The following is a 26,481-nucleotide window of genomic DNA, read 5'->3' on the forward strand; positions in this document are numbered from 1 at the left end:
TTCCACCTCTTCTTATATCAGAGATTTTCCAGCAATTCCTTTGACTCTGGTCCAAATGAGGTTCATGAGTTTCAGGTCCCTCTGAATTTCGGGGCTGCCTCCCAGAGCCGAGACGCCGGCGCGGGGCTGCCGCCCGGGGACCGACGGAGGGATTCGCACAGGCCAGAGGAGCCCCCGCACAGAGGACCGGTCGCCGCAGGACGCCCCCCGCGGCCCCCCGCCGCGCTCAGCCAGGGGACCCCCCCCGGGTCCGCCCTACCCCCCCAGTCCCCCGCGGCGGGAGCGGCTCCGCGGCTCGCCGCCCCGTCTGCGGCCGCAGGGCCAGGCCTGGCCGCCCGCCGAGCTCGGGCGGGCGCCGAGCACCGGAGCGACCGCTCCCCACGCCCCTCTCACGCGGCCCGTCTCAACTCTGCGCGCTCCTGCGCGCCCACGTGTCCCCGGGGTGCCTGCCTCCCGCGTCGGGACCCCCCGGTCGCCGGGGAAAGAAGAGGGGAGTTCGCGCTGGACGGGCGGGGAGGGCGGGCGGGGAGTACGGAGGCCCCCAAGCCGGGGCAGGAAAGCAGCAGCCGAAATTCCCGCACTCAGCGGCCCCAAAACGTCCAGGGGCGGGGACTACATTTCCCAGGAGACCCTGCGCCACCCAGACCCGCCCCGCGGAGGGATTCTGGGCTTCTGTGGCGGCGGCGCTCCTCGGTGCCGAAGGAGCATGCGTGCGTGGAAGGGGCGGGGCAGGGGCGGGGCGGGAGACGCGTGTGGGGGCCGGGCCGGGGCCGCGGCGCGAGCGTGAGGGGCCGCGGCGCGGGCGTGAGGGGCCGCGGGCGTGAGGAGACGCGGGGCGGGCGGGCCGCCGGTGAGGAGGCCCCGCGCGGAGAGCCGGCAGCCGCCCGGACGGACCCTGCGCGGCCCGGCGGCCGCGGGCGCCCCTGCTCGCGGAGGCCCGGCTCGTCATCGATTTGCCGTTGCTGCTGCCATTGGGACGGACCGCCTCCCCCGGCGCGCCCGCTGCGTGCCCGCTGCAGGTACTCGCGCGCCGCGCTGGGCGTGCGCCGGCTCGTCCTTCCCGCAGCCCGGGGCGGGGCTCTCGCCGCTGCGTGACGGACGGTTCCCGGTTGCGGGGTACGGCTCGGCGGGAACCGTGGCGGCCCCGAGGCCCCTGCGGGGATGGCGGTGCGGGTCGGCGGGAGCCGGAGGCTCTCGGGGACTCAGACGCGGTGTCCTCTCCTCCCGCCGGTCTTCCCGCAGCCGGGGCCCGCGGTCGCACGGGGCTGGCGGCCGCCGAGCGCGGGCGGGAGACGGGCCTGCTCGCCTCGTCGGGGGGCGAGACGTTGGAACGCGCGCGCCGCCGGCTCCTGCCCGCGCCGCCGGCTCCTGCTCCTGCGAGGCGTCCGTCCGCGCGCCGCCGGCGAGGGGCTGCGGGTCCCGTTCCTGGTCGGCTCCGAGAACCGCGGTCGCAGCCGTTCCGCTTCGTGCGAGGTTCTAGGAGGTGCCCCCGGGGTTCTCGGCGGTGCGTCCAGTGTTCGGGAGGAGGCCGGCTGCTGTGCGGCTTCGACGGAAGACCCCGCCCCGCCTCTCTGCTCCCGCCTCGGTGCTCGGTGCAGCGCGTGAAGTCGGACCGGCCGGACGTGGCTCGGTGCGCCCGGTCTTCCCGGAGGCGGCTCCAGGCCGGCGCGTCGGCGTCCCTCACGAGGCGCGGCGGGCGAGCAGGGCGCGGGGTCGCGGGGAGCGTTCAGGCCCCGCGCGAGTCCCCGGGGCGGAGACCCTCCAGCCCCGCCCGCTGACGGAGCGCGGCGGCCGTCCCCGGCGCGGGGTCGACGGCGCGTGGCGCGAACGGCCGCGGGCGCCGCTCCGGACCGTGCCGGGCGCGCTCCTCCTCCGCCTTTCCGGACCGCGCGGCTCCGCTCGGCCTTGGCTGCGCGCCCCCGCCTGCCCCTGAGAGTGGCCCGGGCGGCAAGGCTCCCCGCAGCGCGCGGCTCCCGAGCGCTCGGCCGGCGCCCGACGCGGGCAGGGTTTGGATTCGGGTGAGCCGCGTTCTCTGGCGGTGCGGTCTCGGGGCCGCGTTCCCGTAGGTCCGGAGCCGTCGGGAGGCGGGACGTGGATTCCTTAGCGGCGCCGCAGCCCCGGGGAAGCGATTCGGTGCGCGGCTCTGAGTTCTCACTGCACTGCCTGGGAAAGGGGCGCCCGGGGGCGCCGTGGGATGAGCCTCCGGCTTCGGCTCAGGTCGCGGTCTCGGGGTCCTGGGCTCGAGCCCCGCGTCGGGCCCTCTGCTCCGCGGGGAGCCGGCTTCCTTCTCTGCCCGCCTCTCCGCCGCTGGTGTCCCTGTCGAAGGAACAGCTCCGGAGCAGGCGACCGGAAAGGCGACGAGGCAGTGAGCCGAGGGCTTCCGTGCGCCCAGCGGCGGCTGGAGGGACGCTCGCTGCCCGCGGTGACGGAGGAGCCGGTGCTGACTCGGACTGGGACGGCCCGAGTGTGCGGGGAACGCGAAGACCTGACCGGGAGACCGAAGACTGAGCCGGAGGAAGGGGACAGTTGTGTTGTTGATGGAACGCGGGCGTCAAGGAACTAGAAATGGATGTTTTTTCAAGACGACCCCCCCCCCCCCGCGCACTGGGTTCTTTATCTGTTCGTTCTTAAAAATGTTGCTTCTTGCTTTTCGTAATTTGGTGAGAAAATGCGTCTGTTCAAGAGAAGTACTTGTAGAAATAACGGGTTTCCTTCGCTGACGCGACGGAGCACTGAATATGTGGAATGCGTGACAGACCCTGAAGGCTTAGTAACATGCCTTAATAAAGCTTTTTGGCTTTAAGAAGTTATGTTTTAAGGAAAGGGAAATTTCATAATCATGTCTCTTTTCCTGACACTACACTTTGATCTTTAGTGCTCCTTTTTGCTTGCCTCCTGTCCCATGGGCGTGTCTCACGTCTTCCGGCCACGAACCAGCATCAGGACGGGCTGTGGCACGGCCTGTGTGTGTAACCCTGACACGGTACCAACACCCACGGCGTCACTACCTCCGGCTCGCTCATTCTTCCCTTTCCTCTTGTTTTACTATGAAAACTTCCGAGTGTACAACGGAATTAAACCCTAACTGCTTGTAAACCTCCCTCCTAGACTCTACCATTAACATTTTACTTTACTTATTTTAACATATATCTTTTATCAGTCCATTTTCTTGTGTACCAAGTAAATTGCATGCATCATTATATTCCCCTAAATACTTAAAACTGTATGTGTTATTAGCTAGAATTCAGTATTTATTTAGCTTTTTCTTTTGATGTAAAATTAACATAAAATAATGCACAAAATGAAAGTATACATTGGCTGAGTTTTTGCAGTTGCATGGTCCTTTTTTATCTTCTAGTCTTCATGCCTTTTGTATCTTCAGGTATGTCTTTGCCATCTCACCTGGCCCCAGAGTCCTAACTCTGTGGCTGCTGGGTTCTTTTGCTAATCATTCCTTGCCCTTTGCACACACTAAAGACTAATGAACTTACTCAAAATCTAGAGAGATTCTGATCTCTTTTATTAAGAAGCATATACTCCAGGGGAGCTAGGGTGGCTAGTCAGTTGAGCATCCAGCTCTTGATTTCAGCTCTTGTCTCCTGATCCCAAGTCATGCTCTTAGGGTCTTAAGTCAGGCTCCACACTCAGAGAGGAGTCTGCTTGACAGGTTCTCTCCCTCTCCTTCTTCCCCTCTTCCTGCTCCCTCATTCTCTCTAAAATAAATCAGTCTTTAAAAAACCACATATATTTATTTCATACACTTGAATGAAATGCTGTCTCTGACAAGGTCTTGCCTGTCACTGGGCACTGGAACTCAAGTACTGGGTCTTCAAATGGAGACTGGAGGGCAGACACCTTGGGAAACAGACACATTACCTTTGTGGGTGCTTGTAATGTACTGGACAAATGCCAGTGGAACAGATGGAAGTTGGAAGCACTATGCTGGTCTCTTTTTGGGATTTAGCACAAGATTATCCCAATTCTCAAGTGGTTCCTTATAAGGGAGGTGGACAATAAGTAGGGTGTTGAAGTGCTAAAAGCATGTCCAAAGTGTTCATGATTACTGGCCAGGGAACAGTCATTCTTTCTGGGACGACAGGAAGGCTTGTCAGAAAAGGTGGCGTTTAAATGAGGCCTAGAGAGCATGGGGCGAGTGCAGCAGAAATTAAGGTTGAGATGTTGTCAAGGCTGTGAAAGTAGTGAAGCCTGTATACTCAGTGACTTGGTCAGAGCTATGCTGCACAACCTCTTATGCCCTGGATAGTCTCTTTCATAGCCTTCTGGTTCATACTAGAAGCTTCTTGCAGCCCATCTCTGTCCTGATGATAGGCAGAATAATCACTCTCCAAAGAACCAGAACCTGTGGATATATTACAATATTATATGGCAAAAGGGACCTTGCAGATGTGATTCAACTAAGGACCTTAAGATGGGGGAGATTACCCTGGATTGTTCAGGTGGACCCAGTATAATGACAGGGGTCCATCAGAGTTGGAACAAGGAGGCCGAAGGTGAACATCAGGGGGAGACGTGATTCCCAGATGACGTGATGCACAGAGAGGAGGTTTTGCTAGCTTCCTGCCTTACAAACCTCCAAGTGATGCCTCCATCTGAGCTTCTGACTCCATCCCTTGCCCCCCTCTCTCCTCTGGCTCCAGCCCGCTTGTCTTTGACTTCCTTCCTCTCAGCCTACTCTCCAGTCCCCAGCACCTCTTCCCGTTGCGCCCTTTCTCTTTTTTCACCTCCAAACTTTTCTTTCCTCTTGTGGGATTTGTCCGCTGTTGCCACTGCTGTATGGAGACCAGTCTCCCCTAATCACTAGTGAACCGTTATCTGAGCAGACCTGCACATTATGTTCTTTAACTTACCAAACTCTTCTAAGTCTCCCCTCCTTGAAATTCTCTCTCCTTCTGGCTTTCAATACTCCTCTCTTCGGGATCTTCTCATTCTCTAGTGGGTCTTTGCCTCATTCGTGGTCTTTTCTTTCTCTTCTCTTTGCTTCCTAAATCTTGATTTTCCCCATAATCTGATCCTGTTCTTACATCTCGTTGTACTCTTCCCATTATCTTTGGTTGACTTTATATACTGCCAGGTATATAAAGTATTGTCATCTGATAATACTGTTAGCTAGCATTATCAAATCTTACTGTTTCTTACTGGGCTTTATAGGAATTGTGTCATAGGGTTGTTGAGAGGAATGTATGATCTCACTTAGACTCTTGTCCATCTGCCTACTTCACCTTTATCTCTTAGTGGAAGAACACAGTCACTCAAATCTATGACTTAAGACCCCCCTCCCCCCCTAATAAATCTTGTTGGAGACTAGCTGAGTAGTTTGGATAGATAAAGATAGAACAGATAAAGATAGGCAGATGATAGAGCTGGATAACCCTCACATGTACATATGTCTCCTAAATACCATTTCTCTGGCCCAGTTTCTGAGTTTAAAACCCAACCCCATCAGGGTGTGAGGACATCTTTCATGCCCTTGATCACCAGGGTTGGTTTAACTGATATGGCTAGCTAGGTGGGTGTCCCTTTCCTCCTCCACTGCTCTGTGTCCATCCCTCCCAAAGCTGCAGGTTCACAAAGAGGACAACCTTCCCCAATAGAGGAGGCCCATTCTTTGGTGAAGGGTATACAGGAAGCTGCACTCCATGCCAGAACTTCCAGATAAGCTCTCAAGGTCCATTTGTAGGAGAACATAGGGTAGTCAGGTTTCCAAGACCCCAGACACATACAGATGAGGCACTGCATATGGAAGTTTGCCTTTCTTTAAAACAAAACAAAAAAACCCAGCCCAGTTCCATCATTCCTCTAGTGCCCACTCCTCCTGATACATTGGTGATTAATCACTTAATCACTTAATCACTGGGTGATTAAGTCACCCAGGAAACCGGGAGTCATCTTTAACCCCTAACCCATCTTCACATACATAATCCATTTGATTTCCAGGATATACCAATCTTTTCAAAGTCTACCTGCTCTGCCTTTCTACCCCTAACAGCCCTAATTTGTGTTCCCATCCTCTGGATTATGGTATTAGCTTCCTTCCTTGTTCCTTTGCTGCTGTTGTATCTTCCATCACACAACCGCCCCAAATGCAGAGGAACCATTTTTTTTTTTTAAAGATTTTATTTTATTTTTATTTATTTTTTTTAAAGATTTTATTTATTTATTTGTAAGAGAGAGAGAGAGTGAGAGCAAGCACAGGCAGACAGAGTGGAAGGCAGAGTCAGAGGGAGAAGCAGGCTCCCTGCGGAGCAAGGAACCCGATGTGGGACTCGATCCCAGGACGCCGGGATCATGACCTGAGCCGAAGGCAGCTGCTTAACCAACTGAGCCACCCAGGCGTCCCTAAAGATTTTATTTATTTATTTGACAGAGAGAGATCACAAGTAGGCAGAGAAGCAGGCAGAGAGAGAGGAGGAAGCAGGCTCCCCGCTGAGCAGAGAGCCCGATGCGGGACTCGATCCCAGGATCCTGAGATCATGACCTGAGCTGAAGGCAGTGGCCTAACCCACTAAGCCACCCAGGAGCCCCCAGAGGAACCATTTTTAAGATGCAAATCTAGTATCATTTCTGGGTTTGTAACATGTAGGAGAAAGTCTCTGAAAATGGCATTTTTCTGAAAATGGCTATTTTGTCCTTTTGTGACCTAGGTCTGATCATGTGCGTCTATGGGCTCCTTTCAGGCCGTTCGCCGCCTGGCACAGTATACGCCAGCTGCCCTGAGCTCCCTGCCTTATATAAAAATCATTATCTTCATCTCTTCCTTTGTTTACACAGGTCCCCACCCTTCTTTGTCCATCTGATTAGGTCTAGGACCCAGCCTTGAAACTGCCAGGTGGTGCTGGGTGCATTTTCTGTGCTCCATGACCCCTTGGGCATGCTGTTGCTCAGAGCAGTAATCATAGTGGACTAGGGTGTCCATTTTCAGTGTCTTCAGCTAGACCCAGCTGCTTGATGTCAAGAATAAATACTTTATTCATGTTTTTATCTCCTGGGCCTTGTACAGAGCCAGGCGCATAGTAAGTGACCACTACTTATTTATTAAAATTACAGAAGAAGATCCAAATCTATAACATTAAGATAGTAGTCAACTTACCAGCTGTTTCCCTAAACACAAGTAAAACTCATCCCAGTGTTCCCACATGGTAGTGACAGTTGTTACTTAAGAGAAATCAGTTTTGGCCAATTGCACAGAAAGATTCTTTGTGGTTCTGGTGACTCATAAAAAATCTGATTATTCCAGGGTGCCTGGGTGGTTCAGTCAGTTAAGCATCCAGTTAAGCATTTCAGTTTAGGTCATGATCTCAGGGTCTTGGGATTGAGCTCCATGTCGGGCTCTGCATGGAGTCTGCTGGATATCATCTCCCTCTTCCTCTCCCTTGGCTCATCTCCTGCTCGTGCACGTGTGCATGCTTTCTCTCCAAAATAAATAAAATCTTTAAAAAAAGCATCGGGGTGCCTGGGTGGTTCAATTGCTAGGCGTCTGCGTCCAGCTCGGGTTGTGGTCCCAGGGGCCTGGGATTGAGTCCCAGGTCAGGCTCCCTGCTCAGCAGAAAGCTTGCTGAGCTTTCTCCCACTCCTCGTGCTTGTATTTCCTCTCTTGCCATCTTTCTCTGTCAAATAAATAAATAAAATCTTAAATAAAAACAATCTGATTATCACTAAGAAGTGATATAATTTAATTGATTAGTTCAAATAGATTTGAATAGTTGCATAGATTAAATAATGGCTTAGATCAGTGATTCTCAAACATGGCTGCACAGTTGCGTCACCCAGGGAACTGTTGAAAAGAAACAAAGCCTGGCTACTCCCCATACACTTAAGTCAGCATCTCTCAGGGGAAGATGCATGGGACCCAGGTCTCATAATTTATTAATATACCTGGCATTTCCAGTGTTCAGTTAGGGCTGAAAACCACTTGTTTAGGTAAAGGTTTGAGTAAGTTTTCAAAAGTGGAGGTTAAGGGAAATTAAGAGGACATGATACTAATTGCAGGCTTGTTGTAGTTTATGTAATCCTGAATGGGAATTAATGGAATGGACCTTAGATACTTACATAAAGTAGAAGCTGTACTGTAGTTGTTTTTTAAATAAGATCCGATTGAAAATTTACTGGTGGCCAGAATTTCCTGCTTTGTTAGACAACCTGATCTATTTCCAGGTATCATATTATTATAATATTGACTTGTAATAGATTTTTTTGTGACTACACTCATTACTCCTCTAATCCTGCCCTCTGGAGCAATGCAAAATAAATATCCTTGTTCCACAGGACCTGTAGACACATGAAAACCATTCTCTTGGTTCCATAAAGTAATTTCTTATGTAGTTTAACATCCCTCATTATTTCAGCCTTTATTCATGTGACACTGAAAAGTAAGTTCCGGGAAAGGTTAAGAAACCTCCTAGTAAGTATTGGAGCAGGAACTGGAATCTGGGGAGGCTGGCTACAGAATCCATGCTGTTAGCCACGGTTGGAAATATGCACTTGACGGTGAGGGGCAAGCTTGGGATAGAAGACAGTGTTCTCCTCACTGTAGCTGAAACATAGTTCTGTTGTGTGCCTGGCAGTGGGATAGACAGTGGGAATAAAACAAGTAGGTATACTGTGTGTCCTGAAAGTACCCGGGGTGGGGGGACTTGGAAAGTCGAGACCGAGAGATGCAGCAAGGGGAAACCTACATTAAAGTTTATCATCATTGTGTAAATCGTAGAGAAGACTGAGAACCAAGATATACAGAGGGAAGCTAGGTGAGGATGGAAACCAAGTAAATAAAGAGCTTCGAGAACGACCAAAGGGCCAACAGTGTCCTCTGTATTAGAGGTCATTGGTGAGAACCTTTTAGTGGTGTGGCAGGGCAGAAGCCATACTGCTTTTATTCATGTAAATTTGCATAGAACTGAGGTGGAAATCCATAAGATCTCCAGAAGACAAAGGGGAAAACAATAGAAAAGAAAACAGATTCAAAAGAACTGTAAATACAAGCATGAGAAATACTCAAGCTTGGTACTCAAAAGGTGGAAATTAAAAATACAATCTAAATTTAAAACAACTTAAAAATGCAATGTTTGTGGACTTCTGTTTCTGGCCAACATGGAATAACAGGGACAATGGCAACAACAACATACAGACAGACAGACAGACAAAATGCATGAAACAATTGTTCTAAGACCCTGGACATCAGATGACAAAGGACAGTCATCCCTGGGAGATGGAACATCAACGAGGTAAGCCTTCTGGTTGCTCCGGTTTACTTGCTTGAGAGGGTTTCCCGCTTACAGCAGAGGAAGGTGAAACTGAGGTGGAGCCCGGCAGACTTCCGAGTCAAGATTGGATCTGAGAATCTGATCTGGGGAGAGCAAAGCACCTGGAGTTCGTAGGACAGACCACCAGAGAGGAGAGGTCTGCAGAGGGTCTCCCACGAGTACTCAAGAGCACAGAGCAGCACATATGTGTGAGGAAACTCCACAAGGCCAGGGAAAGAATCCTCCACAGTGCTGGAGGGAATAGTCCTGATATTTGCATGGGGAATACCGCCTATTACCACTAGCCAGACTGGAAAACTCTTGTAATTCCTGGAACGTTGGGAGTGGAACTATTTATGTAAAGCATTGAAAGGAAAATTGACTCTACTTAGAATTCTAAATTCAGCAAAAATATATTTCAACAACAAAGTCAAGACAGAATGGGTGAAAATATTTGGAAGTTATATATCTGATAAGGGTTTGATGTATATAAGATACATAAATACACGTATGTGCTCACATGTAGAATATGTAAAGAACTACAACTCAATAACAAAAGCACAAACTATCCAATTTAAAAATGGGCAAAGGACTGGAACAGACATTTCTCCAAGGAGGATATGCAAATGGCACTAAGTATATGAAAATAATGTAAATCAAAACTACCATGAAATACCACTTCACCCCAACTAGGATGGCTATAATGATTTGAAAAATGGGATAACAAGTTTTGGCAAGCATGTGGGGAAATTGGATCTCAGCATCACAACTCACACTGACACTGCCACTGTGGAAAACAGTTGTGGGTCTTCAAGAAGTTAAACACACAATTACCATATGACCCAGCACTTCCCACTTCTATTCCTTCTAGGTATAGCCTGGAAGGAATTGAAAGCAGGGACTCAAGCTGGTACTTGTATGCCAGTGTTCACAGCAGCATGTGCACAAGAGCCAGTAGATGAAAACAACCCAGGGGTCCATCAGCAGATGAAGGGACAGACAGGATGTGGTCTCTCCATACAATGGAATATTATTTGGCCATTAGAAGGAATGAAGTTTGATTCATGCTACAGCATGGATGTACCTTGAAGACATGATGTGGAGTCACATAAGCTAGACACAAAAGGACAAACATTGTATGATACCATTTATATGCATTTTCTAGAATTGGCAAATTCAGAGAGACAAAGTAGATCATAGTTTATTGGCGTCTGAGAGGATCCAGGAGTGGGGAGTTTGGTTAATGTTTCAGAGTTTCCATTGGGGTGATGAGAAAGTTCTGGAATTATTAGTGATGGTTGTACACTATTGTGAATGTAATTAATACCACTGAATTGTACGCTTAACAATAAGATAGCAAAGTTAATTTTTACTACAATTTTAAAGTTAATATAATTGCCAAAAACCATTGGATTGTATACTCTGAGTGGATGAATTGTATGGTATGTGAATTATATCTTAGTAAAGCCTTTTGGAAAAAAAAAAAGACAAAATGAAGACATTGTCAGACTTAAAAAGCTGAAAGAATTCATTATCAGCAGACCCACATTGCAGGAAATGTTAAGAGATGGCCTTCAGGGAGAAAGGAAATGAAACCAAGTGGAAATCTGGATCTACAGGAAAGAATGAAAAGCAGTGGCAATGGTAACTACGTAGGTAAATATATGATATTTTTCTTTATTGTTTAATAATAATACCTATTGCTGGGTAACAAACGATCTCAAACTTGGTAGCTTCAAACAGCACTCACTCACTAGCTCACAGTTCTGTAGGTGGAAGTCTGAGCCTCTCTGGCTGGGTTTTCTGCTCATATATGCAACATCTGCTTTCAAGGTGTTGGCTGCCCTAGGTTCTCATTTGGAGGCTCTGTTGCTTGTGGCTGTGGGGCCATGACAGGACCGGCTGTCAGCTGGGTGTTGCTCTTCGCTCCCAGAGACCGCCCCCATTCCTTGCGCTGTGACACCATCCACCTGCAGGCCATGTTTCTTGTGCTTCCAATCTCTGACTTCCATTCTCTGGTCAGCTGGAGAAAACACTTGTTTTCTTATGTGTAAAGTAAGGGTATTAGATTGAGGCAGGTTTTGTGTCTTGGTTTGTTTTTCTCAAAAGAGGATTTGTAGCAGCAGAACCATTGAATTGCAAATGAGATTTTGCATGGAACTCTAGAGACTGAGGGGGAAATGGCCATCTGTATAGTTCTTCATACTCCTGGGAATTACAGACCTTGTAGATGCATTTTTGGACTATCTCTGATGTTGCTCGGTGTGTGGTGGGTATTGCACTATACCCAGCCAGGTGGGAGGGAGTCTAGGTTGGTGATTTATAAAACCTCCCTGTCACAGCCGCCTTCCCTCATGATTCTTTCTTTTCTCCAGCTTCCTCTTCTCAGGATCTCCCGTTAGTCAAAAAAGCATCATCAAGAACAAGAAGGGGATGGAGGCCGAGTCAGTACCTGCCGGGTCCCACGTGAGTTGCGCTGTCTTCTTTGTTTTCCAACTAAGAATTCCTTTTTACTTCAGTTCTGGAGTTCCTTTGCCTGGGAACTTCAGAAATTATATCTTGGGCACTCTCCTCTGGGAGACTAGCACTGTTTCATTTGCTTTATTTGTAGATTTAGTTTTATTCATAAAATACATACTATTCATATACCTTTTATATAAAAAGAAGTGCAGGTTTAATAGTGATGTGGGCAGGAGTCAAGCAGGGTAATATTGAGCACTCTGAGAAAATGCTTTGATCCGCACTACGGAATGAAGTCCAGAGCATACTTCCTCCCACAGAAATGATGCGGAAACTGGGAATGTTCTGCCTTGAGGGTCTCTCTGGTCCCTGGTTGTCCTAGCTGTAGAGCTGGCTATGTGAGGCCTCCATGGGGAGCTCAGGCACAAGTTAGAGACTTATTCAGGGGTAGTTGCCGCCCAGCCATGAGGAGCTTGGAGGAGGGTGGAACCTCTGGGATGTCCAGGCCGGGAGACAGGGTCCCGTGTGGGCCCAGCTTCTGCTGGAGCAGCCTGCATGTATTACCTCTGCTATATTGAAAAATCCCACCAGAAAGTGTTTGGTTTTTCTTTTAGCAGTGCTACCTGTTTTTAAGGACTTAAGAAAACTAGCCCATTATATTTACCCAGATAATTTACTGTTTTTGTTGCTCATCCTTCAGTCCTGAGATTTAAAGGACTCTTTAAATTCTCTTTGGTAACATTTCCTTTTTGCTTGAATAACTGCTTTTAGTATTTCTTTTAGAGCAGGTATGCTGGTAACAAATTCTTTTACTTCATTTGAGAGTGAATTTTGCATCCATTCCTGAAATATGTTTTCACTGGATATAGAAATGGCTTGACAGTTCTTTTTTCAGTATTAAGAAAATTATTATTCCGCTGTTGTCTGACCTTCCTAGTCTTTGAAGAAAAATCCTCATTCAAGTAGGTGTTTCTGTGTGTAATCAGCATCTCTGTTTGATGTAGCCAAGAAGGCTTTGCTTCTTTTATCTATTGTTTCTTTGTCAAATTACTTTGTTACTATTAAAATATAATCTACATTTAAAAAAATGCCATTCATCATTTAGGAAAAATGTCTTGGATAATTATTTTAGATCAGAAAACATGGTGAAGTTGATCTCTCTTTTTTTTTTTTAAGATTTATTTATTTTAGAGCATGTGTGTATGAGGGGCGGGGCAGGGGGAGAGGGAGAAGGAGGGAAGCAGATGCCCTGCTGAGTGTGGAGCCTGACACGGGGCTCAGTCTCATGACCCTGAGATCATGCCTGAGCCAAACCAAGAGTCGGAAGATTAATCTACTGAGCCACCTGGGTGCCCTGACATTAGTCTTTTAAGCATTAAGTTGTTCTTGGACTGAAGACTTTTTTACTGCCTTAAATTAGGTTCTTTATTTTGCAGAATATAAATGTAGAGTAACTTTGGTGTCTGATACTCCTTGCTATAACTGTTCATAACAAACTTGATTTAAATAAAACTTCTTTTGGAGTGCCTGGGTGGTGCCACTCAATCATTTGAGTGTCCAACTCTTGGTTTTGGCTCAGGTTGTGATCTCGGGGTCCTGGGATCGAGCCCCACATTGCGCTCTGTGCTTAGTAGGGAGTCTTCTTATGGATTCTCTTTCTCTCTCTCCCTCTGCCTCTCCCCACTAAAATAAATAAATAGACCAAAAAAAAAATGTTCTTCTGATAGTTTCTAAACCTAGAGCATAACATGGAACTGGTTTTTGGACAGTAGGTGTCTAGTAGCCATTCCTTTTAGGACTTGACCAGAATCCAAATAAGTACTACTCACTTTTGAAATAAATTCTGGTCCATCCTCTTCTATACCAATGCTGCCTGCCTAATCTCTCTTTCTGTCAGTACTCAAGAAGGGGAGGGCCGAGCTCTACTTCTGGCTTATTATAGATTTGTTCCACATTGTAGACACTGGTGACCTTCAGGGATATACTTGTGAACTTCACCAGGGAGGAGTGGAAGCTGCTGGACTCTGCTCAGCAGATCATGTATAAAGATGTGATGCTGGAGAACTATAAGAACCTGGTTTCCTTGGGTAAGACTAACTTCTGTTCTCAGAGATACCCCCTGCAACGATTTTGGTTCTTCATTGATCAAAAGGTATGGAGACATATATCAGAGTGTGAGCTTGGTGTTAGGGGGCCTAATTTCTTTTGAGCATAGAAGGGGGTTTTGTACTCAATTCTGCTTTTGTGGAAAAAAGGTGTTTTTGTTTTGATTTGTTGAATTTTAAAAAATGTACATTTTGTTGCCTCTTTAGCCTCCCCTTGTCCACTCTTCAGAGTCCCCTCAGGACTAAGAAGGGGTTAGGGGTTGGGGCTGCATCTGGGCTGCTATTTGTGTCCAGCCCAGAGTTCCCCAACCCCTGTCCAGTTCTTTATCTTTTGCTGTGCGCAGGGCATCAGCTTCCTAAACCACACGTGATCCTCCAGTTGGAGAAAGGGGAAGAGCCGTGGCTGGTGGAGAGAGGGATTCACCAGGAGACCCAGGCAGGTGAGCACCAGTCAAGAGACATTCCAGGCAGTGTCCCAGATGAGCTGTTAGGGGCGGGAATCCCTGGCCATAGTGGTCACTAGCTGTGTGCATTTTTGTAGAGAACACTGAGTTTATTTACCTTCCGTTTCCCCCGACCAGTCTTTCTGCAGTCATGTCACAGGCCATTTGCATTTGGAGACAAAGATGTGTTCCTCATGAAAATTACCTGTTGATGAGCTTGGTTTCCGCTCTGTTGGTCTTGCTTTCCGGATTCTCACACCCCTATCTCGTTGGTCATACAGTCTTTTCTTTCCTCCTTGCCGGCCTCTTCCCTTTCCTGTGGCCCCTTCCCCGTGGCTTTCTGTTGCTCCCCCCGTGAGCCAGGCAGCCGGGCTCGGTCACCGGCCACTCCTGCTGCTGCTTCTTCTTTACTTTTTTTTTTTTTTTTGCAGAGCATTACACACTCAAGATTTCTTTTTTAAAAGATTTTATTTATTTACTTGACAGAAAGACAGTGAGAGAGAGAACATAAGCAGGGGGAGTGAGAGAGGGAGAAGCAGGCTTCCCACTGAGCAGGGAGCCTGATGCAGGGCTCAGTCCCAGGACCCTGGGATCATGATGTGAGCTGCAGTCGGATGCTCTATGGACCGAGCCCCCAGGTGCAGCTTCAACCTTCTGTTTCTTAACCTCTAGGAAGCAGATTTTCAATGGATAGGGAAGCTGCAGAAAGGATGTTCTGAATCCACATAATTTGCATTTTAGAGATACTAAGATGGAAACAAAGTAGGAATAACTTAAGAAAACATGAAATAAAGAGCTAGAATACAGTAAGAAAAAGGTGTCTTGGGAGCAGCAGTTCTGGAGAGAGGAATTCAGCCAGCAGGAACTCGCAAGCCTTCTGCAAACTCAGAAGAGCAGCTGGTCGGGGTGCCCGTGTTTAAGTGTCTGCCTTTGACTCAGGTCATCTGGCATCTTCCTCCCCAGCCATCTTGGGTGCTGCTGGGTCATACTGCAGGTAGCCTTCTTGGTGTGTGGGGAGGCATGTGACTCCATGTGACTCTAGTGTGGCCTAGTCACGCTGGGAGGACCTGTGTTGCCTCTGTCTGATTCCCCGTGTCCGCACGCACACGTGTCTGGTGCTTCCCTGCATCTTGAGCTTTGAGTATGATGTGAATAAAGTCTGTCAGTCCTAGTTGTCCTCTGTGAAACCTCTTATGGCTCCTCGTCAGGTGCAGGTCCCTTCCTTTTCCGAGCTTCCACTTGAAGTGTATTTTTAAATATCATAAACTATTTTTTACTGTTTTACATTTGGTCTTATAGGTGACTGCCTCAAAGGCAAGTCCTTCAATACACCGTTAAGAATGTGATCAACCAGCTGCTTTGGGGCCTTGGGAGGAAAGATTGTTCTGTTTTCTTCCATTTCTCCATTATTTCTTTCCTTTTTTCCATTCCTGTGTTCATTCATCTAGGAAGCTTTCCTAGACTCTCTTGACAACTATCTAAAACTAACTAGATCAGCAGTTTAGATTTCTATTGAGACTTTGTTGTCAAAAGAAATACTGAAGCTCCATGTTGTCAAACACATGGCTATAGGAGCCTCAGGATCAAAGTGTAAAGGATAATGAGTGGCGGCTCTAAGAATGCAAATGCAGGGCCAGCTGGCTGGCTCAGTTGGAGGAATGTGTGACTCTTAATCTTGGGGGTGTAGGTTCAAGCCCCACATTGGGTGTAGAGGTTACTTAAATAAAATAAAATCTCTAAAAAAAATTGCAGATGATGAGTTGATGAATGGATATTGTATGTTTTAAGTATTACTCACTTGAGTGTTGCACTACATAATACGTGGATCAGGATTTTGATGAAGGAAAGCAGCGTGTTCAGATGTTTACACGTGCCACTCAGGGTTGTTTTCCTTTGGTACCCGGCCCTCACTCTTCCTCACACGTGTTCATTTTAAAATTTTCCAGTTTGCATTTGTGGTTTGCAGAACTTTCCATGGGATTTTGATGCCTTGAGTGGAGGGGAAGAGAGGGAAAGGATGGTGTTTCCTGTCAGAAATCATAATGGCAGCACGCACACACGCACGCACAGACACACAGACACACACGCACACACGCACAGACACACACACACACACACACACGCACGCACGCACGCACGCACAGACACGCACCAGGCTGGTGTTCAGCCTTAAGAAGGAAGGAGATTCTGCATCTGCTACAGCACAGATGAGCATTGAGGATCTTGTTAGTGAAATCGGCCAGACGCAAGAGGACAAGTACACGAGGTTACTTAAAGTCTTCAAAATCATTTTTTTGTTTGTTTGCTTGTTTGTTTATTTATTTATTTGACAGAGATCACAAGTAGGCAGAGAGGCAGGCAGAGGGAGGAGGAAGCAGGCTCCCCGCCGAGCAGAGACCCCCCCTATGTGGGGCTTGACTCCAGGACCCTGAGATCATGACCTGAGCCAAAGGCAGAGGCTTAACCCACTGAGCCACATGGGTGCCCCTAAAGTTGTCAGAATCATGAAGACAGAGTGTAATGGTGCTTAGCAGGTACTGGTGGGAGTGGAGAACAGGGCCTTACTTTTTAAGAGGTACCAAGTTTCAGTTCTACAGATGAGAAGAGATGTGGGGACAGCTGCACTACCATGTGAATGTGTGGAGTACCTGAAGTATGCCCTGAAAAATGGTTAGGATGGGAAATTTTATGTTATGCCTGTTCTATCACAATTTAAAATAGAAAAAAGGGGCACCTGGGTGACTTAGTTGGTTGAATGTCCAACTCTTGATTTTTGGCTCAAGTTACGATCTCAGGATTGTGGGATTGACCCCTGTGCCCGGCTCTGTGCTCAGCAGGGAGTCTTCTTAGGATTCTCTCTCTGTCTCTCCGTCTGTCCCCCGCAAATACCTTTCAAAAACATTTAAGATTAGAACAGAAAAAGAGATCAGGCTGGGGAAGAAGCTAGTGATTCAGTAATAAAAGAAGATTGGGAATGATGGGGTTCCCACAAAGAAGGCAGGAGTCAGGAGACTGGCACGGGGATCATTGTCAGGTGAGTTACTCTCCTGGTGCTGCTGAGATTAAGTTCCACAAACTGGGTGATTTAAGTGTGCCCTCTTAAAGCTCCAGAGGTCACAAGTGTGAGATCAAGGTGTCAGTAGGGCCATACGCCCTCTGCAGTGCCTAGGAGAGGATCCTTCTTGGTCTCTTGTGGCTCTGGGAGTCCTGTGGCTTATGAGCACATCATTCCAGTCAGCGCCCCCCTGCACATGGCTGTCTTCCCGGTGCGTCTTTGTGTTTCCTCTCCTCTTGTAAGGACACCATTCATATTGGATAGGGGGGCCCAGTCTGCACCAGTACTGCTTCATTTAACTGCTTACATCTGCAATGATCCTGTTTCCCAATAAGGTTGCTTTCTGAGATCTTGAAGGTTAGGACTTCAATGTGTCTTATTTGGGGCACAAAATTCAACCCATACTCCAGGTAAGAATAGAATATCACCTTACTTGTGTAGGGAGTGGTGGTACTTTGTACATAGTGTTTTTCAGAAGTGCCTGGCTGGCTCAGTTGATAGAGCATACAGCTCTTGATGTCAAGGTTGTGAATTCAAGTCCCATGTCAGGCATATTGATCATTTAAAAAACATGGCTCCCCGCCCCCCATCCCAGGTTAAGAACCTAACATTTTTGGCTCCTTGGTGGCTCAGTTAGTTAAGCATCTGCCTTCAGCTCAGGTTGTGATCCCAAGGTCCTGGAATGAGTCCTGCATCAGGCTCCCTTACTCTGTGGGGAGCCTGCTTCTCCCTCTCCCTCTGCCTGTTGCCCCTGCCCACTTTTGTGCATGCATGCTCTTTAATAAAAATATTAAGAACCTAACATTTTACCTAAAAGGCATTGAGAGACAAACAAGCTTTTAACTAGGAGAAATAATGTGCAATAATACACACAGATATAAGCAAAAGGGTAGAAAAGTCCAGGAGAATATGAGTTAGGGGTTAGGTTGTGATACAGTATCCTGTGGTATGACTCCCTATCAGTTGTTAAGTCCTTTTTCTTTTTAAAGATTTTATTTATTTATTTGGGTTAGAGAAAGAGAGAATACGAGTAGGCGAGAGGGCAAAGGGAGAAACAGGCGACTCAGTACGGGGCTCAGGCCTAGGACCCTGAGATCATGACCAAAGCTGAAGGCAGATGCTTAACTGGCTAAGCCACCCAGGGGTCCCAGTTGTTAAGTCTTGATGTCTCACAACAAAGGAATCGAAATACAAGACCAGGAGAATATTAATAATGATTACTGTAGTATTGCTTTGACCATGCATGTGTGAGTCTGCGACGAACTCATATCTTATAATACTTCATAATAATCTTACATCACATATACTGTGTCTCTTGGATTACAGATAAGCAAAGTGATATTTGAAAAGTTTAACAACTTGTCTAAATTCACCACTAGTAGCATTAAAGCTTTAAACTTTAAAGCTTTAAACTTTAAATTAAAGCTTTAGAACCTGTATATCCATTTGCTTTTCCAACCTGTTGCACAGCCTTTCTGAGGGGCTCCTGTGCTGGTTATCTGGGCATTATTCTGTAGTCCTTCAGCAGTGTCCAGAACAGGGAGTGTTGGACTCATGGCTTAGGAATGTGGGATGGGCTGTAGCTGGGAAGAACACCTGCCAGGAGAAGGACCTGACAACAGGTAGGTCATGAGTAGATCAGATCATGGGAGTGTAGGCCTTTCTGTGGATGTCCCCGTTGCCCCGCAGCACTGAATGTCTGATCTCATGTGTCCTACCCAGTACTGGGTCTTTGTGCCTTGTTGCTGCTCTTCCACAGCCCAGTGCCTTCCCTGTTTGCTGCTCTTCTCTGCCCGTTCCCACTGTCCGTGAAGGCAGCTCGAGACTTGTTTCCACATCCCACCATGCAGACCTCAGTGTTGTTTTACTGACTCAGAGGTTTCTCTCTCTCTCTCTCTCTCCTTTTTTCTTTTTCCAGATTTGGAGACTGCAGTTGAAATTAAATCAATTTCCAGTAAGAGCATTTCTAAAAATAAACAGTCCTGTGGCATTAAAATGGAAGGAATTGCAAAGAGTGATCTTTGGTACTTGTCATTAGAAGAAGTCTGGAGATGTGAAGACCAGTTGGACAAGTATCAGGAAAACCAGGAGAGACATTTGAGGCAAGTGGCGTTCACCCAAAAGAAAGTACTTACTCAGGAGAGGGTCTGTGAAAATGGTAAATATGGGGGAAACTGTCTTCTTCCTACTCAGCTGGTACTGAGAGAATATTTCCACAAACATGACTCACATACTAAAAGTTTAAAACAGAATTTAGTTTTTAGCAGTCATCAGGAAAGCTATGCAGGTAGCAGTGAATGTGGTCCAACCTTCTGTCAAAACATTCACCTTATTCAGTTTGCAAGAACCCAGCCAGGAGATAAGTCCTACAAATGCCCTGATCCTGTGAACTCTCTTACCGGTGGTACATCCCTCGGTATATCAAAGGGTGTACATAGGGAGAAACCCTATGAATGTAAGGAGTGTGGAAAATTCTTCAGCTGGCGCTCTAACCTTACCAGGCACCGGCTTATTCATACTGGAGAAAAACCCTATGAGTGTAAAGAATGTGGAAAATCTTTCAGCCGGAGTTCTCACCTCATTGGGCATCAGAAGACGCACACTGGTGAAGAGCCCTATGAATGTAAGGAGTGTGGGAAGTCCTTCAGCTGGTTTTCTCACCTTGTCACGCATCAGAGAACTCACACAGGAGACAAACTCTACACATGTAGCCAGTGTGGGAAATCTTTCGTTCACAGTTCCAGGCTTATTAGGCACCAGAGAACTCATACTGGAGAGAAACCTTATGAATGTCCTGAGTGTGGGAAGTCTTTCAGACAGAGCACGCATCTCATTCTGCATCAGAGAACTCACGTGAGAGTGAGGCCCTATGAATGTGATGAGTGTGGGAAGTCTTACAGCCAGAGATCTCACCTTGTGGTACACCACAGAACTCACACGGGACTGAAGCCCTTCGAGTGTAAAGACTGTGGAAAATGCTTCAGTAGAAGCTCTCACCTGTTCTCCCATCAGAGAACCCACACTGGAGAGAAACCATATGAATGCCACGATTGCGGGAAATCTTTCAGCCAGAGTTCTGCCCTCATTGTGCATCAGAGAATTCATACTGGAGAAAAGCCATATGAATGTTGCCAGTGTGGAAAAGCCTTCATCCGGAAGAACGACCTTATTAAGCATCAGAGGATTCATGTTGGGGAAGAGACCTATAAGTGTAATCAGTGTGGGATTATCTTCAGCCAGAACTCTCCACTGATTGTACATCAGATAGCCCACACTGGAGAGCAGTTCTCAACATGTAACCAGTGTGGGACAGCGCTCGTCAGTAGCCCTAACCTGGTTCGATACCAGACCAGTCACATTAGAGGAAATGCTTATTAGTATAGTGAATGTGGAGAGTTCTTTACAAAGAGCAATAACTTTATTTTGCATTGGAAACTCTGGAAAAGAGCTGTGTAGACATAATCTGTGTAGAAATGCTGTCAGTCTTGTTATCCTTTTGTGCACTTGAGAGCTGGTCCTAGAAGGGGAAATAACCCACAGATTTCATTTTAGTACACAAATACATCAGCCTTTCTTTCCACAAATTCCTACAAAAGCAGTTGTCCTTGGAGCATTCTTGACCAAGCCTTAAAATGCTAAAATCTGAGAGGGAACCATTAATTAGGTGAGTTGTTGAGAGATTAACCAACTTTGTTACCTTCTTCAAAAAGGTAAATCAATGAGTGTTGCTACTGCAATGACTAAAAAAATTGATACACAAAAGTAGAAAAATAGTATTCCAGCCCCCCCCCTTTCTTACTTAATTGTCCTCTTCTGGGACGTTTAGTAGTGTTTACTCTGTTTTATGTGTCTGATTTAAACCACATTTTGGTTAGCAGCAGGGAAAATGTTTATAATGTAAAGCAGAAAAAGAAAACATTTATTAGTAATGGTACTTACTTTAAATATATTTGCATGTGGGCAAGAATTGGAAAAGTATTCATGGATAAATGACCAGAAATGATTTGTTAGGTAATGGGATTGAGTGAGTTTTATAGTTTATTCCATGGCCCTCTGATAATTATTTGAAGATATTTTTGAATAGTAAGAAAAGGATATCCAGCTTCTCTATTCTATCATCAGGGATGCTCAAGAATCATCTGTTAGCAGCCTTTCCCATTCTGTGTTATTTTGGGACATAGTTAGAGTTTGTCTCTAACTATTTGTCTCTTTGAGACAGGGTGCTAAATGCTTCTGGGAATTTAGAAACAGTGATTCTGTGGGCATTGGGATCTAGAGGAAGATTAGGTATTTGAGCATACCAGGAAAGGTCCCCGTCTGAGTGGGAGCAGGTACTTGGGCCATACTTAGAGCAGCTATGGTCACGAAATAAACAGCTCTGCCCAAGCCCCTCCTTCCAAGGTGGTCCTTCATCTTTATAAAGGGAACATAGTGGTTAAATAGCATAAGCTTGAGGTAGACTACCCAAGTTGAAATTTCACCTCTGTCCTTATCTTGCTGAGTGAGCTTGGGCATGCTGCCTAATGTCTCTGTGCCTAACTTACAGAATCTGCTTCTGTAAATTAGGGATATTACTTACCTGGTAGGATGTGGTGGGTATTAAGTGGGTAAACACATAAGCAGCTTTATGATTTATACATAAGTGCTTTATGATTGCTAGCTTTGGTGCTTGTGTTGTCGTGGCCCAACCATGGTGTGTGCCATTGAACTTTAACCTGCCTGAGTGTAAGAGCTCATAGTGCTGGCTTCCCTCCCAGCCACGTTTCCCTCTTCTCTCCGTCAGCCCTTAGCCTGAGGAAAGCCCTGCCTGTAGTGGGTGTGTAGACTCATTTCTGAGGAGCAGTAAACAACTTGTCGTATTGTATGCAAAGTCATCTTGTTTGTAGAGAGGTTTTCTTTTCTAGGGAGAGGAGCCTAATCTTCAGATTCTGTGGTAAGTTCATGCTAAAAGTCCCTGCTAAAAAGATTTAGCAAGAGAACTTGTTTAAATTCTTTCTGTAAATGGATCTCCTGTGTGTAGGGACTAGCCATTATCTTCCATTTGCATATATGTTAGGTGCTTAATGATTGAGGGTTGAAAGCTAAATATTTTTGAGAGCAAGAGGACAAAGATCTTGATGCCTGCCTCACAGGAAAGCTCTAGAAATGATTGCTAATGTCATGAGACTTGGGATCCACAGGGAACGTAAGACCATCTAACTCGTACTCTTCATCATACAGTTGAGAAACCGTGAGTTGGCGCAGGTCTTACATTTTGAGTAGTCAGGCCCAGAACTAGACTCTGTTCCCTCAGTTACTACTGCTGTCCTTGGTGCATTTATACCAGTGGCACGTATAATACGCTCCTGTCAGGAGTTTTCATGATAAGCAGCGGTTCTTCATGGGAGTGGAAGAGTAGCCCCTTAGCTTGGTTTCTGTTAACCTGTGGCTCAATTTTCTTCAACTGTGTAATGGAGGTACTTCTAGTACCTACCTCAGAGGATTGTTGTGTGGATTAAGTGAGATAATGTGTATAAAGTATTTAAAACAGTTCCTGGCACACAAGTACTGTATGTGTTAGCTACTGCTACTATTACTAACACTAACACACTAAGGAGTGTAGGAAGAGAGAAATGTCTGTGGATGATCACTGAAATATTACTTATAATAGTCCAGAAATTTGCAGTATAAAATGTATAGTAGCAAAATGGTTATTTATAGCATATCCATTGTCATGGAATATTATGCAGACATCAAAATTATGGAGACAAAGTTAACAGAAATGTTGATGCTATCATGTGTTTTGAAGAAAGCATGATAAATAAGTGTTAATATGGAGTAAACTCAGATGTAAAAATAAATGAATTGTAAATAAATGAATCTTGCTCAAAACTCTTAAGGAAATTTGTCAAAAGATTAACCTACTTTCTTTTCTCTTTTTCCTTCTTTCTTCCTTTTCTTTCTTTTTTGTACTTTTCTACTTCTTCCAAAGTCTCCTCAACAAATACATATCACTTCTAGGATCAGGAAAACAGTCTCTTCAGTAAGGAAATATTTTCTCTTCCAAAGTTTTCATATACAGATAAACTACTAGAACCTTAATAAGGGAATTTGACAGCAGATGACTCCGAGGTTGCTGGTGGTCTGGCGTGGGAGAGAACAGACAGCAGACGGGACCGCCAGGAAACCAGCGAGGAGGATCTGTGTCTTGACTGGTGCTGGTTCCATGACTGCCCTTGTCTGTTAAACTCATCACACTATACATTTGAAGTGGATCCAGTTTGTTGTATGTAGCTTTACTTCAGTAAAATTGATTTTTTTGAAAATATTCAGAACAGGAATTTCTGGGAAATCCGAGAAAATCCACAGCTTCAAGTGAAAGCTAATAACAGTAGTAGTATTTGCTGATTTTATAATTCATCTTCATTTATACACAGCTTAATACAAGTAACCAATCTGCTAAGCCCTTTAATACAATAGATTATTTCCACCTATAGCCCTATGAGTAACATTTTCTCACCCCTATGTTTAAGGAAACTAGAATTTGGAAATTTTAGGTAATTTGCCTCAATTACATAGCTAGTGAAGCTTCATATTGAAAGTAATTAGCAAGTGTGGTGCGGATCTCAAGCAAGGTAGTGTCTGGGGCTTTGTAGAGGATCTTACAAAAGTAGCCAGTTCAATATGAAAAATAGGCACCATTGTGATTTATTTTCTCCATAGACAAATTCGCTGAATTAATACCTGCATCATTTTAAGACAGGCACATGACATTATACATGGAGACAGGACATTGAGTGGAAATTAGGATTAGGATCTGAAGGTAAGAAAGTAGATTACTGTGGAAACGAGTAGTGGCCTCTGAGTTGTATGTACTGTCTTACTTAGTTTTCACATTAATGCCGCTTTGAGTTCACAGTGACTGCCCCAAGCTGCACAGTAAGAAGTGGAAGAGCCAAGGTTGAAACCCAGATCCCTTTGGCTCCAGCTCATGCGGTGTTTCCACTACTTGCTGCCTGTACATCTGGCTAAGGGTCCTGGTGCTATCCTGAGGGTAATGGGAAGACACAGGAATTTTAAAGGCCCAGTATCCTCAGTCACCACTGTTATAGGCTCACAGGGATTCAAAAGCATTTTCTTTCTTCCCTTTTTCCTTTTTGTAAACAGATTTCATTCATTGAGAGCAAGCATGTTGTGGGGGGCACAGGAGGAGGAGGAAGAGAGAAAGGGCATCTCAAACAGACTCCCTGACACAGTGTTTGATCCCACGACCCCAAGACTGTGACCTGAGCGGAAACCAAGATCAGCTCAGCTTACCTGATTGAGCCACTCAGGTGCCCCAGAAAGTATTTTCTTAACATTCATCTGTGAATGAAGCATACACTGATCAGTCTGTGGCATTGCCTTTCCTGTTAGACAGCAAAAAGGTGAAAATTGTTTGTTTCGTTAACTTTGCTGTTAAATAAGTTGCAAGGTGACCACATGCTCAGTGTCTTGGCAGCTGTATAGGAATTGGTTGAAAGAGAGGGTGTGTGTAAATGGGTGTTGGTTGAGGTTGGCAAGATATCCCAGTAATGACATCAAGGGATGGCAAGGGTCCCTAGATTTGTGGCTTCACGGAGTTGGAAAGACCCAACTGCTTTCTGCTCTACACATTAGAAATTTAGCCGTTAGCTCTAGATATTTTATTGACAAAGTTCTCTTATCACACAGCCCTGTGAAAAAAGATTTAGGGTGCATTACCTTACAAACAAGCTCTACTGTATCTGTTCTGGATAGAAATTTATGCTCCCAAATTTTCTGTGTTGAAGCCATTCCTGTTACTAGAATGTGGTTTTACATGAAGAAAGGGTCTTCATGGAGGTCATCAAGTTAAGTCATTAGTGAAGCTATAATCCAGTATCAATGGTGCACTTCTATTTAAAAAAGGGGGGGAACATTTGGATACAGAGATGCATATAAAGGGAAGATGATGTGGGGAGCACAGGTAGAAGGAGCACAGGTCTACAGGTTAAAGGACAGAGGCTGTAACAGATCCTTCCTTGACAACCCTCAGAAGGAACCAGTCCCTACCAACAACTTGATTTTGGACCTCTAGCCTCCAGAACTCCAGACAAATATCTGCTGTTGAAGGCCACACTCTGTGGTAGTTTGTTACCGGTGACCTAGGACTGCAACATTGCTTTATTTAAAATTGCAGCCACCCTGCTGGTACTGCTAATTCCTTAATCCTATTTTTTTCATGTTTTCAGTAGTACTCCTTTCCTGTTTATCAACCAATCAATCATCTGTCTTCCCTTACCAAAATAAATGCTTCACAAAGGATCCTAGTAGGTTTTCTTTTTTGAAAGATTTACTTATTTTGGAGACAGCAGGGGTGAGGGGCAGAGGGAGAGAGAGAGAGGTCTTAGTCTCCCTGCAGCGTATGGAGCCCAACGCAGGGCTAGATCTCACCACCCTAAGATGACCTGTGCTGAAGTCAAGGGTTGGACACTGAGCCGATAGAGCCACCCAGATGCCTCAAGGATCCTAGTTTGTCTGTTTTAAAGATTAACTAATTAATTAATTAATTTGAGAGTACATTAGCAGGAGAGGGAGAGAGAATCTTAAGCAGACTCCATGCTGGGCACAGAGCCTAAGCCAGGGCTCAATCTCATGGCCCTGAGATCATGACCTGAGCTGAAATCATAAGCCGGATGCTCAACTGACTGCCACCCAGCTGCCCCTCCCCAAGGATTCTAGTTTTAATTACTGATGTATCCTCTGTGCCTAATACACTAGCTAGCTTGGAGTAGGCATTCAATAAATACTTGTTGAATGAATTGAAGAACTCAACATTCATTCATTGAATCTAGAAAGGGGGAATGCCACAAACTTATGGCCAACCAATATGTAAACATACACAGTTCTAGCCAAGAAGGAGAGAGGATAGTTACCGGACAGTGAAGCAACCGTGTTTGCCACATGGAGATGACACCCTAATAGATCATAATTTGTTATAAAGGGTTTTAAATGAAACTCAGTAATTGAAGCTTAAAATATGCATGCAAGACCAAAGGAATAAAAGTAACAATTTTAAGAACAACAAAAAAGATTTTGATCTACTACTTATCAAGGCTTACTCTAATAGAACAAGAAGACTGGTGCACTGGCATGGTGGTGACCAGGAATCAGTGCAATGG

The 26,481-nt window shown here is 46.1% G+C and overlaps 1 protein-coding gene across 4 annotated transcripts; it reads left to right on the forward strand.

Moving 5' to 3' along the window:
* Nucleotides 1-896: 896 nt before the first annotated feature.
* On the forward strand, nucleotides 897-25,699 carry ZNF10 (zinc finger protein 10). 4 transcript variants are annotated; one of them, XM_045087739.1, is made up of 5 exons: nucleotides 897-1,019; nucleotides 11,633-11,723; nucleotides 13,678-13,804; nucleotides 14,167-14,262; nucleotides 19,239-25,696. In XM_045087739.1, exons 2-5 carry the CDS (start codon nucleotides 11,691-11,693, stop codon nucleotides 20,696-20,698), a joined length of 1,716 nt encoding a protein of 571 aa, XP_044943674.1. In that variant the 5' UTR covers nucleotides 897-1,019; nucleotides 11,633-11,690; the 3' UTR covers nucleotides 20,699-25,696. The 4 variants fall into 4 exon arrangements, with proteins under 4 accessions (XP_044943674.1, XP_012904947.1, XP_012904948.1 ...); XM_013049493.2 differs by lacking the exon at nucleotides 897-1,019 and adding an exon at nucleotides 7,497-10,913; XM_045087740.1 differs by lacking the exons at nucleotides 897-1,019; nucleotides 11,633-11,723 and having other exon boundaries at nucleotides 13,361-13,869; nucleotides 19,239-25,697.
* The last annotated feature ends 782 nt before the right edge of the window (nucleotides 25,700-26,481 follow it).

This window comes from Mustela putorius, unplaced genomic scaffold (assembly GCF_011764305.1).
Source record: "Mustela putorius furo isolate JIRA1106 unplaced genomic scaffold, ASM1176430v1.1 tig00001433_pilon_pilon_pilon, whole genome shotgun sequence".
In the NCBI taxonomy this organism is placed as follows: Eukaryota; Metazoa; Chordata; class Mammalia; order Carnivora; family Mustelidae; genus Mustela; species Mustela putorius.